The 15,501-nt window shown below is 49.6% G+C and overlaps 1 protein-coding gene across 1 annotated transcript; it reads left to right on the top strand.

Moving 5' to 3' along the window:
- The first annotated feature begins 1,789 nt into the window (after positions 1-1,789).
- lmbrd2b (LMBR1 domain containing 2b) lies at positions 1,790-15,454 on the top strand. The gene is made up of 18 exons (XM_061697816.1): positions 1,790-1,873; positions 3,839-4,083; positions 4,168-4,268; positions 4,341-4,439; positions 5,766-5,933; positions 6,006-6,216; positions 7,133-7,207; positions 7,270-7,380; positions 7,452-7,635; positions 8,618-8,799; positions 11,044-11,177; positions 11,253-11,358; positions 11,428-11,525; positions 12,720-12,823; positions 12,890-12,936; positions 13,027-13,132; positions 13,895-14,021; positions 15,023-15,454. The coding sequence occupies exons 2-18, from the start codon at positions 3,910-3,912 to the stop codon at positions 15,084-15,086; spliced, it is 2,091 nt and encodes a 696-aa protein (XP_061553800.1). The 5' UTR covers positions 1,790-1,873; positions 3,839-3,909; the 3' UTR covers positions 15,087-15,454.
- The last annotated feature ends 47 nt before the right edge of the window (positions 15,455-15,501 follow it).

Raw genomic sequence — 15,501 nt, forward strand, 5'->3', positions numbered from 1 at the left:
GCATGCGCGCATTTGAAGCAGCAATATGTTGAGGAGCTAACAGGGCTCCCGATACTCGCTTCCTGTACTTTTTCTACTTATTTTTCCATTTTAGAGCCTGCACTTCTCTCCAAGGAGTTGAACCAGCACTACTTTTACCACAATATCTCACTTCTACTTAAGTTTGACTACTTCAAGTAACCAACTGCTGCGGCGTCGAATAAACGTAAACAGCGAAGTCATTCCGTAACGGTGACGTTTATCATCGGGTTAGGCTAAAAACGGGTTGAAGGCGGCGCCGTGACGTCACACAAGAAGCCGAGAGGCGATTGGCTCCCGCTCACGGCTGACGCTCACTCGAAATGATTACGTCACGCTGCTCTTCTGACGTCACAGGAAGTGACTCAAACTTCCGTTTCCGGTCGCCGCCGGGACTTGACGCAGCGCCTCAGTCAGGTCACGTCAACGCACAAATGTTCTTTGCACACAATCGACGTGAAGGTAACTGCTTCTATTCATAATCGAGTCCTCTGTGGATTAGTTTTCCAATTCATCGGATTGAGAAAAAAAATCCCTTGATTCAAAAAGAGGCCATTATTTCAAACAAACAAAGATACAGTGATGAAGTTTCAGGTTCTGGTTCGGTCCGTAACAAATTCCCAAAGTAAAAGCAGATGTTTGCAAACTCTGCTAAGTTTGAGGAGGACAGCAGAAATTGCAGATGAGATGAGATCATTTCAAGTTAAACAAGGTCTCAAAACCATTAGCCGCTTATTAAAACAATCGGCGATTAATCGATTGTCGATTGATTCATTAATTGTTGTGCTTTTAGCTGTGCACGTCAAGTTAACGTTGCATTGAACATGCATCCAGAAAGGTTAGTTGTTGCGCTTTGCATTTATTTGTTTTAACCGTTTTAAGTATCCATCTATATAGTTGTGTAGACACAAATTTCTGCATTGTCAAATGAGCAGTTTAAAGTGAAGCTGCACCACCACCAAGTGCACGTGTTGAGAAAAAAGTCCAGTTTTACCTGAGCGACGTCAACTTTTGCAAACGCTCAAACGCCTCATCTGCCTCAGAGGCTCCGCGTGCACGCGCACCTTCATTGGCTGGCGGGCGTGCACGCGAGCAGCTTCCGAGCCACTCGCGCGCCACGTGGACAGCCCCGAGCCACCAATCGGGAGGGCTCGGGGCCGAGTGGTCGTGACGTCACGACACCTGCTCCCCGCGAGGTTCAAAGGTCGTGACACACACGACCGGAGAACGCTCGTTTTGACGCCAACAAAAGGTCACAATATGAACGCGTGAGAAAATACGTCACAATAAAAGAGGGCTTTTGCGACGCAACAGACTTCGCAAAAAGCAAACAAATGTACGAATTGGTCACAACTGAAGAGCTATTCAGCACGTTGTCGAGATAACATGAGACGCAAGCGTCAATATTTGCGCACAGGATGAAGTTCAAGAACGTGGACTTCCACATGTCCACGCTGTACTTGAATGCACCGCCGGCTGCTCAAAATAGCCAGTGATCAATGACAGGTGTCAATCATGAATCAGGACGATTCTGAAGCGCCGCCCTTCTCGCGAGGAGGACATTGAAAACAACAACAATAAATATGACGTGGACAAGAAAGAAACTGTTTGACTTGGTCAACTTATTCGCGTACTAATTATCGTTGTGCCCCTACTGCGCATGCTCGCCCGCTCACGTGACGTCAAGGCCCTCGCTCGGCCAACCCGGATGTGACGGTCGATGGCGGCGAGCCTTCCAATTCGCGAGGTTTTCGCGTCTTAAATCGCTTTCATTTGAGTTCAGACGAGCGATTAAAGAGGGAACGTCGCTGGTTTTATTCCAACATAAAGGCCGCAAACGGACAAGCCAAAAGCGGTAAGAGTTGAGACGTCTGCGGTTGCTCTTATGCTAGCCAGCTAGCAGGAAGAATGAGTTTGTCTGTTTGCCTCGGAATCATGTGGTGCCTGTAAACATCGGCGCGAAGCTACTTGAAACGTCGACACACTCCCAAAGAATCGGGTGGGAACTGTGGTGGTTGCTGTGTATTCACGAGTCCTGGGAAACACAAACACAGACAACTCGTTCAGCGGAATGAATGCAACTGAAGTCATCGACGACTCCCAGGGAGCAGTCATGTCACAGTGCCAATGAAGAATTCATCTGCGGACTCCGAGCGGCGGCGGCGGCGCGTTTTCTTTTCTTTTCTTTCCTTTTTACTCTGTGGAGCGGCGCATGCGTACGCAGGCGCGTGTGCTGGTGCTCAAGCACCTGCCTCGTTTGCCCTGGATGAAAATAAGGGCCAATAAGGCTGCATGCAGCCTTTTTATTTCGTCAGTCAACAATATTTAAAAAATACATAACAATGACCATCTCGTCATCACTTCCACTCGCAGTGTTTTGATCAATGAGGGGTATTTATGAGAGTCATCGGGAGACCTGTACATATGCTCCCGCCTTAATTTATTTGAGGCTAGTCAGAGGCAATTTAAATGGCAAACGTGTGCCCAGCGACGTCATGGAACACGACTTTGAATGTGATTACTTTATTCTGAACGTAGCAAGATTTACAAGGGTGTGTGCACTTGTGCTACCAGGTTATTTTTACTTCCACGCTCAAAGAGTTGTACGGGATATAGGTTAACTAATAGCTGAAGCAAAGTTTCATAATGATGTATCTTGGTATATCACAAAAACCTGACATTTGTTAATAGTTGCATGATTTTTTGTGTTAACAGAAATAATGACAGAAGTATTGTGTCCTCCTTTGTGTATGAATAATTTAGGCTTTTTTTGGGCCTGATCACCTGCCCCCCAAAATGTCTTTGCGCGTATGTACTGCATGTGTTAAGTACCCACTAATTTTTAAGACACCGAAGCCTTCAACTGTCTATACTATGTATGAATGAATGAATGAATGAGTGAGGGAGTGAACAAGCGAGTGAACGCATCTCCTTCAGTTCTTTGATCATCCTCCATGTCTTGGTCGTCTCCAAGCGTCAAGAGAGGACGAACGCATCTGGACTTTCCTGCAAATTTAATCTTAAATTACTTATTGAGAAATAATTACTTGAAAGTGTAGCACTTGAAATATACGGAAAGCGCTTCTCCCATATTTTGGCACTTGAATAGATGCATCCTTTATTCAGCCCACGAGTAAAAGAAATTAAATAGTTAAAACAAATGCAAAGCGCAACAACTAACGTTTCTGTAAGTTTTAAGTCACTTGCCCGAGAAAAAAACTGGAAAAATTCAGCGGAGAGGTGAATCCGCAGGTGCCGAACCTCGACGAGGCGTGGCTCCGCTGCAATTGTAAGTAACTGTAGAACAGTAAATGAATGGAAAGTAACGAACGGAAAATAACTGTGACCGTGAAGTAATTGGAAATAACTGCAAAGTGAGAGGAAATTGTAGCAGTAAAGTAGACACTCAATGACCTAACAGTAAATGAATCGTCACTGGAACAATAATTCACTCAGTCGTTACCGCTCAAGTCAGGATAACGTCCAAAGTAACAATAACTGTAAAGTAACAAACAGTAAATGAGTAGAAAGTAACAGAGAGAGGAAACTAATTGAGTAATTGTAAAGTAACAGGAACAGCAAATCGATAGAAAGCAACTGTAAAAGTGAAAAGTAACTAACAAGTCAATTACCGAACAGTAAATGATTGTAAGAGGAACAGCTCAAGTAACAAATATTTGAAAAGTAACTATAACTGCTTAAGTAACAGACAGTCAAGTTAATTGAAAGTAACTAACGGCTCCAGTAACTAGTGTAACAGGAGAGGAACATCTGAAGTGACTGGAACGGAAGCGAGCGTGTGCTGTGTTTTTTTGGGCAGGTGGGCCGGGCGGGCGGCAGCGATCGGTGTTCGTCGGCGGGACGGGCGCGGCCCGAGGCCGGCGGGTCGGGATGAGCGGGGCGGCGCTGGGCGCCGAGATGGTGGTGGTGTTCTTCCTGGCGCTCTTCCTGCTGCATCGCTACGGAGACTTCCGCAAGCAGCAGCGCATGGTCCTGTTCGGAACGCTGCTGGCCTGGTACCTCTGCTTTCTCATCGTCTTCATCCTGCCGCTCGACGTCACCACGGTCGGTCGTCGTCGTCGTCGCCGCCGCCGCCGCGCTCGCTCACAGCGGCGGTGAGTCGCCGGACTGAACTGTGTGCCGTTGCAGACCATCTACAAGCAGTGCAAGACGGACCGCCGGGATCGGACCACGGGTTCGCCGCCGTCCAATCAGACGTCCGGGAACGCGTCGGCGGCGCCCACTCAGAGGTCGGTGCGGCCGACGCGTCCGCCAAGCTAGCGTGTGTTCTGATGCGACGTAACCCCGCTTCCTCCCCGCAGTGCGCGAGCGGCGTGCTACGAGCCGTGGAGCTACATCCCGGACGGCGTCATGCCCGTCTTCTGGCGGGTGGTCTACTGGACGTCGCAGTGCCTCACGTGGTCAGTACGTGCCAGGGCGCCGACGGAACCGCCGTGCAGCGTACGGGATCGGCCGCTGTTTACAGTGATTCAAATGAAAAATCGCCGGTGGGAGCGCGCCGTTGCAACAGCCAATGAAAAGTGCACGAGCGTTCATTCGCACGCCACAAATGCTTATGGGTTTTAAGCTTAAGCGACTATATAGTGTATAGTATGCAGTCGTCCCTCGCTATGTGGCGGTTCACTTAGCGCGGGTTTGGTGCATCGTGGATTATTTTGGGTGTACGGTCCACGACAGTACAGTGACTCAACTGCATGTCTCCGTTAAAGTAAGCAAACGTTAGCTCATTGAATATAGCATGCCACTGCTCGTTAGAACAAATCGTAATCTGTAACAGGTGGTTAGGCTAGAGGGAGGATGGAAACAGCTGCTGGTGCGCTATCTCTCAGAATATTTTATTCTCGCAACACTTCCTCTCTTTGGGCTAAGACTACCCTTCCTTGACAATTGTGCCATGTTTTTGTGGTTTCATAAAACTAAGGCTACGTTCACAGTGCAGGTCAATTTGGATTAGTTTTTTTTGCCCAATGTGACGTTTCAGCTTTTTCTCATGTCAATGCGAACAGTACGATTCAGATTATTTTTTTCATATCCGACACAGGTGTCTTTTACATGTGAATATAAATCGGATATGTATGTGGCACGAATGCAATGCGGACGCTCACGGAGCGCGCACGCGACCTATACGTCATCAAAAGATGACAAACGTCACAGTTATTCGACAAAACAGAAAAGCAAACGGCTAACAAAGGAGCAGAAAACAGTGAGTGGCGAAAGATGATTTACTTTACAACTGATCGATTACAAAACATTTGGGCTCCGGTTTCACAAAATCTTTGAAATTGCCACAAATGCGTCATGACGAGACCTCCGGCGGCGGCGGCCGTCAACGCGGGGACGTCACGGACGCGTTCCGTACACGGTACAGGTTGTTTGTTTTTGTAAAGTGAACGACTACGTAAAAAGGTGGGAATGAACAAAAAGTGTGCATTGCGCATCGTGCCCTGCAGTGTGAAGGAAGTTTAATACGCCGCAACGTACCGTATGTGGGGCCTCGAAACCCGATACGAGGTTGCGGTTTTCCGTCGCAGCGCATTGGTAGATGTGCGGGACTCGATCGCGAAAAGTCGCCAGCTGTCGCTTTTGTATTTATGCGATGGTCCATTCCAGTGGGGCCGCGCGGTGTGCGGCCGACGATAACGGGCGGGGGTGCGCGTGGCGTCCGGCAGCGCGTGGCGATCGGTGGGCGGCGCGCGGTGTCTAACGCCGCCCCCGTCCTCGCTCAGGTTGCTGCTGCCCTTCATGCAGTCGTACGCTCGCTCCGGCGGTTTCTCCGTGGCCGGGAAGGTCCAGACGGCGCTCATCGAGAACGCCATCTACTACGGAAGCTACCTGCTCATCTTCGGCTCGCTGCTCATCTACGTCGCCGTCCACCCCGAGTGGCGCCTGTCCTGGTGAGAGCCTGACCCCGACCCGGAGTTTGGCCCGCGCCGCCTCCGCGACCGCTCACGCTAATCGTCGATCAGGTACGAGCTCCAGACCGTCGGCATCACGGCGGCCAACACCTGGGGTCTGTTCCTGCTGGTTCTGCTGCTGGGCTACGGGCTGGTGGAAGTCCCGCGCTCCTACTGGAACGCCTCCAGACACGGACACATGCTCCTCAAGACCTACTTCAAGGCCGCCAAGCTCATGACGGAGAAGGCGGACGCCGAGGAGAACCTGGAGGACGTCATGGAGGTGAGCGTGCGTGTGACCGCGCCGCGCACACCCGAGGTCGAACGAAATCCGATTTTCTCTCCTAGTCGGTGGCGACTGATCGGTGACGTCGCCGTTATTTTCCTCAACTCAAAAACGGAATCATTGTTTGTTTGAAGGGTTTTTTCCATTTCTGAATGGCACGCACACGTCAAAGCGTCTCCCTCACTCGCGCGCCGTCGGCCGACGACCCGCCGAGGCGGCGGGAGCGTGTCAACGTGGCGCAAATGTTCAGTGTGTGCGATCGCTCCCGCGGTCAAACTCGTGCGTAGCATTGGCTCGCAAACTTGTCAATATTAGCACGAAACCTACAAAGAGACGGCTCTGTTCTTTCGCCGGAGAAAATGCTTGTTTCGATCCTCTTCCATTCTTGAGTCATCAGCGGTCGAACACCCACAACACCGGTTTCCGACCAAGCAGTGAAGAAAACAACCTTTTTGTGTCAAGCAGAACAGCGACTGAAGTGAATCTTTTTTGCTTCTGTAACGCCCCCGACTATAAAACGACTGAGAAAGAGATTTCCAGATATGCACCCAGTTGAACGTCGCTCTTTTTTACATGGCGAATACCCGTCACTCACTTTTCCCAATCACAGCGCACACTTTGTACTCCCGACCGCGACACACACTCTCTCACACACTCGTACATACACAAGTGCGAGGTGCGTCAAGTTGTGCGTCTCCCTCATCATCAACGTGACGAGGTGAGATTCATCTCCCGGTCTTTATCTTCAACGCAAACGTATATATCATATAAATATAAACCTTTGTTGATGGCGGTCATTGGTTGGATTCCAGTTGATGATTACGAACATCCGTGGCAGTGAATGTAAACATAGACCAGCTGACGAGACGCAGCAGATTTCCTGCATGTCCCCCCTTGGACCCTAAATGTTCAGGAGGTGAGAAAGGTGAGCGAGGCCGTCAAGTACAACCATCCTCTGAGGAAGTGCATCGACACCATCCTCAGGAAGGTGAGTCACGCCGCCGTCGCCGTCCCTCGCACGTCTGACACGGGCGCCCCCCCACCCCCCAGTGCCCGGCGGACTACCAGGACAAGATGGGCCGCAACATGGACGACTACGAGGACTTTGAGGACAAGCAGACCTTCCCTAGCGAGAAGAGTCTGGTCAAGCTTCACAAACGGGCGAGTGGAAGCGGCCGCGGGCGAGCGGCGCGGCGTGCGTCCGCCTTGTTTTAACGCGGCGGTGTGCGCAGGTGATCTACGCGGTTCAGCGGCACAAGCGCACGCGCGTGCAGTGGCGCATGCTCCTGCGGGAAGCCTTCCACCTGGAGGACGTGGCCAAGAACGAGACCAGCTCCACGCGGCGCTTCGTGCGCGGCTTCCCCCCCGCCGAGCCCCCGGGATGGTTGAGCAGATACGTCTACACGCCCACCGCAGGTCGGCCTCCACACGCTCGCCTCTTGGGATCCCTGAAATGTCGAGATCAGGGAGTAGGGAATGGGAGCGAATGATTCCGAACGCCATTCGCTCATTCCCGGCTCCCTCATCGCTACAATGGGAAAGCGACGACAAGATTTTGGAATGGCTTTTGATTTCCAAATAATAAGGTATTGATCGACGCGTGAATGACGCAACTCACCGGATACATGCCAGTAATGTCCTCCCCTTATACATCCTAGATCTCTGTTGTACTTGTCTCATTTAGAATATTTGCATACTTTCTGCTTTCTCCGCAACACACGTTGCACGTTGTGCAATGTATACATTGACATTTGCTTCAACCCGTCCCCACCGTGACAGCAGCAACATGGCAGCCGTTTCCTGTTTTGCATCTTTGCCCTCTGCTGAGAAAAAGGCCAATTTGCATGAGGTCCTCCTCTGTGTCCATTGCAGTAAACGATACACACATTTGTTCTTTTGGCTTCTAAAGAACGACTTCAGTCGTTCTTGGCATCGAATGAGTGAAAGGTGGGGCTTGACAGGATGTGTTCCACCCGTGTTGCCGAGCAGAGCGGGAGGGTTATTGCAGGCTTGCTTTGCGGAATACCGCTTTTGCCGTCTGTTCAACCCTTTTCACGCAAGTTACGAAAGGCTCTGTGCGTCGATTCTGGCAAATGAAAGGCTGAGTCACGCATTTGTTTGTTTGTGGGTTTTATTTTATAGTATTTTATTTTTGTTTGGTACAAAAACTGAGCAGATGTACTAAAACCGGGACAAAACTGAATCATACAAACAGTGGGGCATACGAAAACTGAGGTTCTGCTTATATCGGGGTTTTTCGTGAACTACATACTTTGACCTTTCGGGGTGCACTGTGTGTAGGAGATAATCTGTACTCGCTGCCCATTCCAAGAGAACTACAAATTGGCCAAGTGACGTTGAAGCGCGAGCTTTCGAACAACGTGTGGTGTTCCCTCAGAGTGGTACTGGGAGTGCCTGCTGAAGCGCGGCTTCCACCGCGTCCTGGCCTCGGTCCTCAGCCTGTTCAGCGCCGCCGTGGTCTGGTCCGAGTGCACCTTCTTCAGCACCGAACCCGTCCTGTCGCTCTTCGCCGTCTTCATCCAGCTGGCCGAGCGCGACTACAACTACGTCTACATCCAGGTGAGAAACTAGCTTTTAGCTTGCTAGTTGACTAGCTGGCGACTACAAGCCGCAAGTTTGCCTACCGGCTCGTGGCGGTTGTGCGACTTCAGATTTTTGGAAGTCTACGCTAATGTGATGAAAGTCGGCTACGCTCTCAGTGCTCCGGACTGACTTTTTTGTACAACTTGGAGCGCAGCGGCCCCTAAGGCCTGGTACACACACACACCCACACAAAAGGATTTTTCCAATCTTCAAAGATGTGTAGCTGTGAGAGACCCCACGCACAAAGCATGCATGCAAATCAGTCGCCTTTTGGTGAAATTCGCCGCTTTGAACTCCAAATAGGCCATTTACGCGAATTGTACAGATCTGATGAGTTTTTCCTGGGGGGCGGCGGGGTCTGATGCCACGGTCGTCGTGGGCCGTTTCGTACTCGTTGAACGCTGGCAGCTAGCGGTCACGGTACTTTTACTCCGTTACAATGATCCCGATGTCGCTCGCTACTTTTATTGATCAATTATTTCTTATTTATCAACTATTCCGTACGCGAGACTACGACTTCGACTTCCGCGTTGGCCGCTGTTTGCACCGATCCAATTTAAGCGCTAGTGATTAAACATCGCGTCTAGTTCACCCGTCAAACGACACAAGAAAGTCACATGACCTCACGCGACGTCTTCCATTGGGCTTCCCGGACATGGGTATTAACGCTAGATAAGCCAACCCGGCTGATCGTCGTGCCGCCGTTTTGGGAAGGTCGTCGCTACCCTTGTTTACATTTAGACGAACAAAAACAACAGCGTGCGTGTATTGTCGTATTTGTTTGGCGCTGTCTGCTATTTCAGCTCACTTAGAACTTGAGGAGACACCGTGCTGTAAATTGCAAAAGTTTTTTTTTTTTTTTTTTTATTGTGCAATTTACGCAGTACTTGAGTCATTATTTCAACTGTGTACTTTTTACTCTTAAGTATTTTTTTGGAGGACTACTTTTGACTTTTCCTTGGGTCACGTTATTGTCAAGTAACAGTACTCTTACTCGAGTCCAATATTTGGCGACTCCCCCCACCTCCTCTATTGCCACTCTTGCGTTTAAGCAACATTTTGGCTCATCAGATCAGCCCGTGTCGTATTTTGGCGTTGAGGTGCTGCGGGTCGCGGCCCCGGTTGCGCTCCCAGCGGAACCGCGAAGCGCACGTCACATCGGCGACAAGAGCTGACCCGCTAGTTGATCTTGTGTTAATTAGGAAACGCACTTACAATTATCAAATTTATTTACAGATGTTAATGTCAAATGTTTTAAGCGACGGAGCGATGTTAGGGATTATGTCACAACACAGAATGAACTCACTTCAAATTCAGAAATGGCCAATAAAAACCGAAAAATATTGGACTTAATGTTTTCCCGGAGGATGCATTTGGGATTAGCCTTTGAAGATGATCATAGTGCAAAATGAAGTGAAACAGACGATGATTTTAACAGCCGAACAGGACAAAAAAACAAACAAACAAACAAAAAACCGTGTTCCACCGCCGGCCGACGAACGAGTCCTCCGAGGTGCAGATTCCGCGTGATGGCGCAAAATCGAAGACGCTTTCGTCCGTGCTTCTGAAGGGGCCGCGGGCGTGGGGGCCTTGTAAAATGGCAATGTGGTGAAAAAAGACTTTCTTGGGGAAATACTTCTTGCCTTCTGGGGAGCCCACTTTTCTTGTTTGTTTCGATTTACGGTCGTTCGCCCCCTTGCCCTCACACACGTTGGGCCGCCTTCTTCGTCGCGTTTCTTTTTCTCTCGGCGCAACAAAGCGTTATCGCCGACAACTGGGCTGGAGAGAGAAGTGCAAATTTGTCAGCAACCAAAAATATATGTATTAATACTGCAAGAAATGGGCACATTTACTGGTGAGTAGCAAGTTCTGCACTGTTTCAAGTTCCAGGGGTCAAGTGCGGCCTTTTAGGGGCGACACGGGCAAATCCGTCCCGGTTCCGGGCCCACCGCAGCAGCGCGGTGAGAATTTGCGGCATTTGCGAATACGGCAATCCCTCGCGATTTGGCGCCGCGCGTATTGCGGATTCAGTGATGGCAGATTTGCTGTCCCAGCACAGATGAAGCTTCTACACTTTATATAATAATATCATAAACGGTCGCTACTTGGCAGATTTCTTCTGGGCCGCGACGGGGGTTTAGCGTCATCACAGACCTCCGAGTGCGCACGGGAGTAGATGGCCTGCTCCCCGTGAGCTGTCGTGCTGTGTGCGTCCACCAGGTGGCGTGCTTCATCACCATCTTCTTCCTGTGTACGTGCGTGTACTCCACGGTGTTCCGCATCCGCGTCTTCAACTTCTACTACCTGGCGCCGCATCACCAGACGGACGCGTACAGCCTGCAGTTCAGCGGCATGTGAGGGACGCGCAGCTCCGCCTTCACCCCCCCTTCCTCCAGGGTCATCTCTGACTTCCGCCGTCGCCCCGTTAGGCTGTTCTGCCGCTTGACGCCGCCGCTGTGCCTCAACTTCTTGGGTCTCATCCACATGGACGCCGCCATCTCGCACCAGCACAAAGAGCAGACGGCCTACACCTCGGTAAGCCGCCCTCCCTCGCGCGACTTCCCGCGCGGCCGGCGTCCTTCACGTCTACTCGCTGTGCGTCAGATCATGGGCTCCATGCGCGTGCTGTCCTTCGTGGCCGACGGCTTCTACATCTACTACCCCATGCTCGTCGTCATCTTGTGCATCGCCACCTACTTCAGGTACGTCTACGGCTCAGTTTCATATCGTTTGATCCGTGACGGGAAAGAATTTCCTTTTGAAAATCAATTTCAATATGAGTGGTTGAATGATTGGCGGTTGCTAACCCTCAACAGCTCATCATTGTTTCGATGGAAAAAAACAATGTTCAAAAATCCTATTTTCCAAACTTTGGTGAAGTGTTGTGAAGACGTTAATCACTTGATGAGATCTATGGGCTTTTCCCCCTTTTGCTTCATACAGTGGACCCCCGCATACCTGCGGATTTTTGGGCCCAATCTTTTCCAATGATTTTTTTGGGGGGGGGGGGGTTCTTCTTTTGAATGCAATTTAATGTCAATCAATCAATGAGCCACAGAGTTGGCTATTCGCAGTCCAGCGGAAAATTTGAAATCATCAAGAACTTGCTGCAAACGGGACTTTCGCCACGGGAGACTTTCGCCCAGAGAAAACCAAGGCGGCTTCAAAAAAAAACAAACAAAAAAAAAAAAGGCTAGATTAGAATGTTTCTTTATTTTTATTGATCAAATGATATGGCATAATTGAGCATCTGTCAAGTGAAGAGGATTGGGTGCTACGTCACTAAGAAGTAGATTTGCCAACTTTTCCAAAGGTGTAGTGCTGCTTTGAGATCCTTTTGAAAAACGGGTTGTATTTAAAAACCGCCGGCGCTAGCTTAATGGACGAGGAGACGCCATAGACAGGCTAACGAATAGCATCTATGTGGCAACGCTTTGAGGAATGGATATTGGAACACAAACGGTGCAGCAGCACACGTAGACAGAAAGTATAACAATACTTCTATATTCTTGATCCTCGAAGAATGACTAATGTTTCTGCAAATTACCGCGTCAGTGTCGTTAGTTTTTACACCGGTGGCCGAGTCACGCACAGCAGGAGAAACCACAACGAATGAATCGTGACGCACTAATGTTTAATCTGCATATTGTGTTAATCGTCAGTGGACGGCGTATCCTCGCTATGTCGCGGTTTCGCATTCGGTGCGTTGCAGTTTCATAATGCCCACGTAATTGGCCCCATGGCAGGATTTTGAGCGCAGGCTGCAATTCTTTTGGGGGGGGGGGGTCCAATAAATGTTCTGAAATCTTTCTGCAAGTTGCTTCGGGAGGTATTACAGCGTACGCTACAGTCGGAAAGCGACACGAATGCCGATGTGACTTTTGTCCGCACGTCAGCCTGGGCACCCGCCTGCTCAACCTGCTCGGCTTCCAGCAGTTCATGGGCGACAGCGAGCTGACGTCGGACCTGGTGGACGAGGGCAAGGAGCTGATTCGCCGAGGTGGGTGCCGCGCCCCCGTTAGCCCCCGTTAGCGCGTCAGCGTGACGTGGGTTGGCCTGTCCGCAGAGAAACGCAAGCGCCAGAGGACGGAAGACGGCGAGAACAGACGCCGCGTGAGTCGCGTCGCCTCCGAGCGGCACCGCCGGCGACCTTCGCGCGGGGACGAGGTTTTGCTTTGACGCGGCCGCGTGCGTGTGTTTCAGGAGTGGAAGGAGCGTTACGGCAACGCGAGGGAGGAGCTGAGCGCCGGGGGCAGGAACAACCACGAAATGAAGGAGACCGGTTACTCGGACGACGCTAGCAACAGATGTCAGCGCTCCCCTTATTTTAGCGGCGACATTCGCTTTCCCTTCCGCTGCACCTTTCCTAGCTTACGTACCGGCATGGATTCGTCGATATTAGGGCCTGACCCGTTCATCGGGCCATTAATAGCCCTTTTCAAAGCAGCATAAATTGGCTTTTTTTTTTTTTTTTTTTTTTTCTTTCTTCCTTTTGCAGATTTTTGCCCGTTTTTACACATTACCACATTACAACAACAAAGATAATGACAATCGTCCGATTTCTTTTTTTGAGGTTGATGTCGATTCTGATCTTTGGCAGAATGCAATTCCCTGCTTATTCAAGAATTTTGTTTTTTATATATATATATATATATATATATATATATATATATCGTTTGTTTAAATGTCATTATCTTTGTTTTAATGTGTTCATGTTGGGGAAAAAAAAAAAATCCATTTTTTTTAAACTTTCAGTTTTTTTGTAAAAAAACAAAATTGACATTGAATTGACGTTGCTTTTAAATGCTTTGTTTAAATGATTTTTCTAATGTGTGTAAAACAAAAAAAAATATCGGTTCATGAAATCAGTTGGTCGTAATAATGTCATTGAAACGAACAACAATACCAAGTTTTGGGTAAGTTTCAGCATTGACAAAAATGTATCACGCATTTTTCATATTAATCGGTTAACTGAATTTGATTTTGCCAAATATCCACCTCAAAACATCCGTACGGGCGGGGCCCTAGTTTCCGCGGCAGCGTTTTGACGGCGTGTTGCGTTTGTGTTCAGCGGGGAAGTTTTGCCGTTCTGCCAGTCGAGCGGATCGCGACCGCATCGAGCTTCTCCGGGACGAAGAACCGATGGACTTCAACGCCGAGTCGCCGGGGGACGACGCGGCCCGCCAAGATGGAGGGAGGTAAACCCGCCGACTGGCCGGAGAGGCCAATTAACATGTCGGGATTTTCATAGAGCCGACCCAGATAGTTCCTCTTCCTAATTTCCTCCTCCCTAATCATGATATTGGGATTTTTATTTCCAAATGATTATACCGATATTTTCCTGAATAGTTGATACAAATGACAGTCGGGATCATTTTCAAGTCATCAAACGTCAGAAAATAATTCAAATGTTTTTGAACAAACCTCCCGATGATGATGATGATGATGATGATGATGAGGGGACCGAAAGGGGCAGACAAGCTCTCCCGTTCGCGGCCAAATGCGAGATGCGCGACGTGAGCGTTTCTCCGGACGATGTCGGGGCCGCATCGCGAATCCCGAAGCTTTCTCAGTAGGGTTGAGGTCAGGGGCACGACTCTCTCTTCTTTTGTGCCCACGGCAGCGAACGATAACTCGCAGCACGGGGACGTCCGCCGCGCGGGTAGCGGACCCCGCCGCGTCTCGGATTTTCCGGGAAACGGCGCGAAGGCGCGCAAATGAGCTGTGAAAAGTAGGCGGACTTTCTGCCGCGGCGCTTTCGTCCGTGGTCGCAAAAGAGGAACCGCGCTTTGGTGAACAAAATCATCTCCAAAAGAAATTCAAGCAGAAACAGTTGAACGGATGTCACCACTGCCAACTGGACTGTTTGGGAGCTTTTGGATTGAAACAGTTTGGCATTGTAGTCAAAATGACCTCCTAATGCTGACAATTCAACAAATACTTTGAAACTCTGCTGTGCAAAATCAATTGCAACAGTGCACATAACCATCTTTCAAAAAAACTGGGGAGGTTTGTTCAAAAACATTTGATGATTATGCCAACAGTCATTTGTATCAGCTACTTAAGAGAAGGAGAGAAACATATCATTTGCAATGCTCTAGGGCTGAAACCATTAATGGAATACTGCCAAAGCGCCATATTGGGCTTTTCCTTCAATGAATTGATTTTGTAATGTTATGTCCTGGTGGTGGTTGTTCAGAGCCACGGGCGGACGCTACTTGTCCATGTCGTCGTCTCGGAGTCGCATTTTTGACGACGTCTAACCGCGTAGACGTCGATCAGCGGAACCGCGGCTTCGCCCTCCACCGGACCCCCGTCCGTCACGACCCGACCTCGCCGCGGATTCGCCGGTTCGCCCTCCACCGGACCCCCGTCCGTCACGAGCCACCGTCGCCTGACCTGCCGAGGACGTTCGTAAAGCTGCCGTCCAGCAGAGGGCGCCACCCACGTCTGCATGTTTTCGCTACTCGAATGATGTTCAACGTTATAACAGATTAGAATTGATCGAATGTCCCTCATTATTTGTCCTCTTTTAACATGTGCCACAGATGCTGTTGTATAGTATGATATTTATATGAAATATTTATGTATGTAGTTTGTGCTGTGAAAATCACTAAAACTGGGCAACGAATGGCGTTTGTATCGTGGCTTTTCGTTCAACGGGCGTTGATTCTCGAG

The sequence above is a fragment of the Phycodurus eques genome, chromosome 15 (genome assembly GCF_024500275.1).
Source record: "Phycodurus eques isolate BA_2022a chromosome 15, UOR_Pequ_1.1, whole genome shotgun sequence".
Classification (NCBI taxonomy): domain Eukaryota; kingdom Metazoa; phylum Chordata; class Actinopteri; order Syngnathiformes; family Syngnathidae; genus Phycodurus; species Phycodurus eques.

Coding starts and splice junctions, on each gene's coding strand:
- lmbrd2b (XM_061697816.1), top strand. CDS start 3,910: ATGAGCGGGGCGGCGCTGGGCGCCGAGATGGTGGTGGTGTTCTTCCTG. Junction 6,217..7,132: donor ACCTGGAGGACGTCATGGAG/GTGAGCGTGCGT, acceptor CTAAATGTTCAG/GAGGTGAGAAAGGTGAGCGA. Junction 12,824..12,889: donor CAAGGAGCTGATTCGCCGAG/GTGGGTGCCGCG, acceptor GCCTGTCCGCAG/AGAAACGCAAGCGCCAGAGG.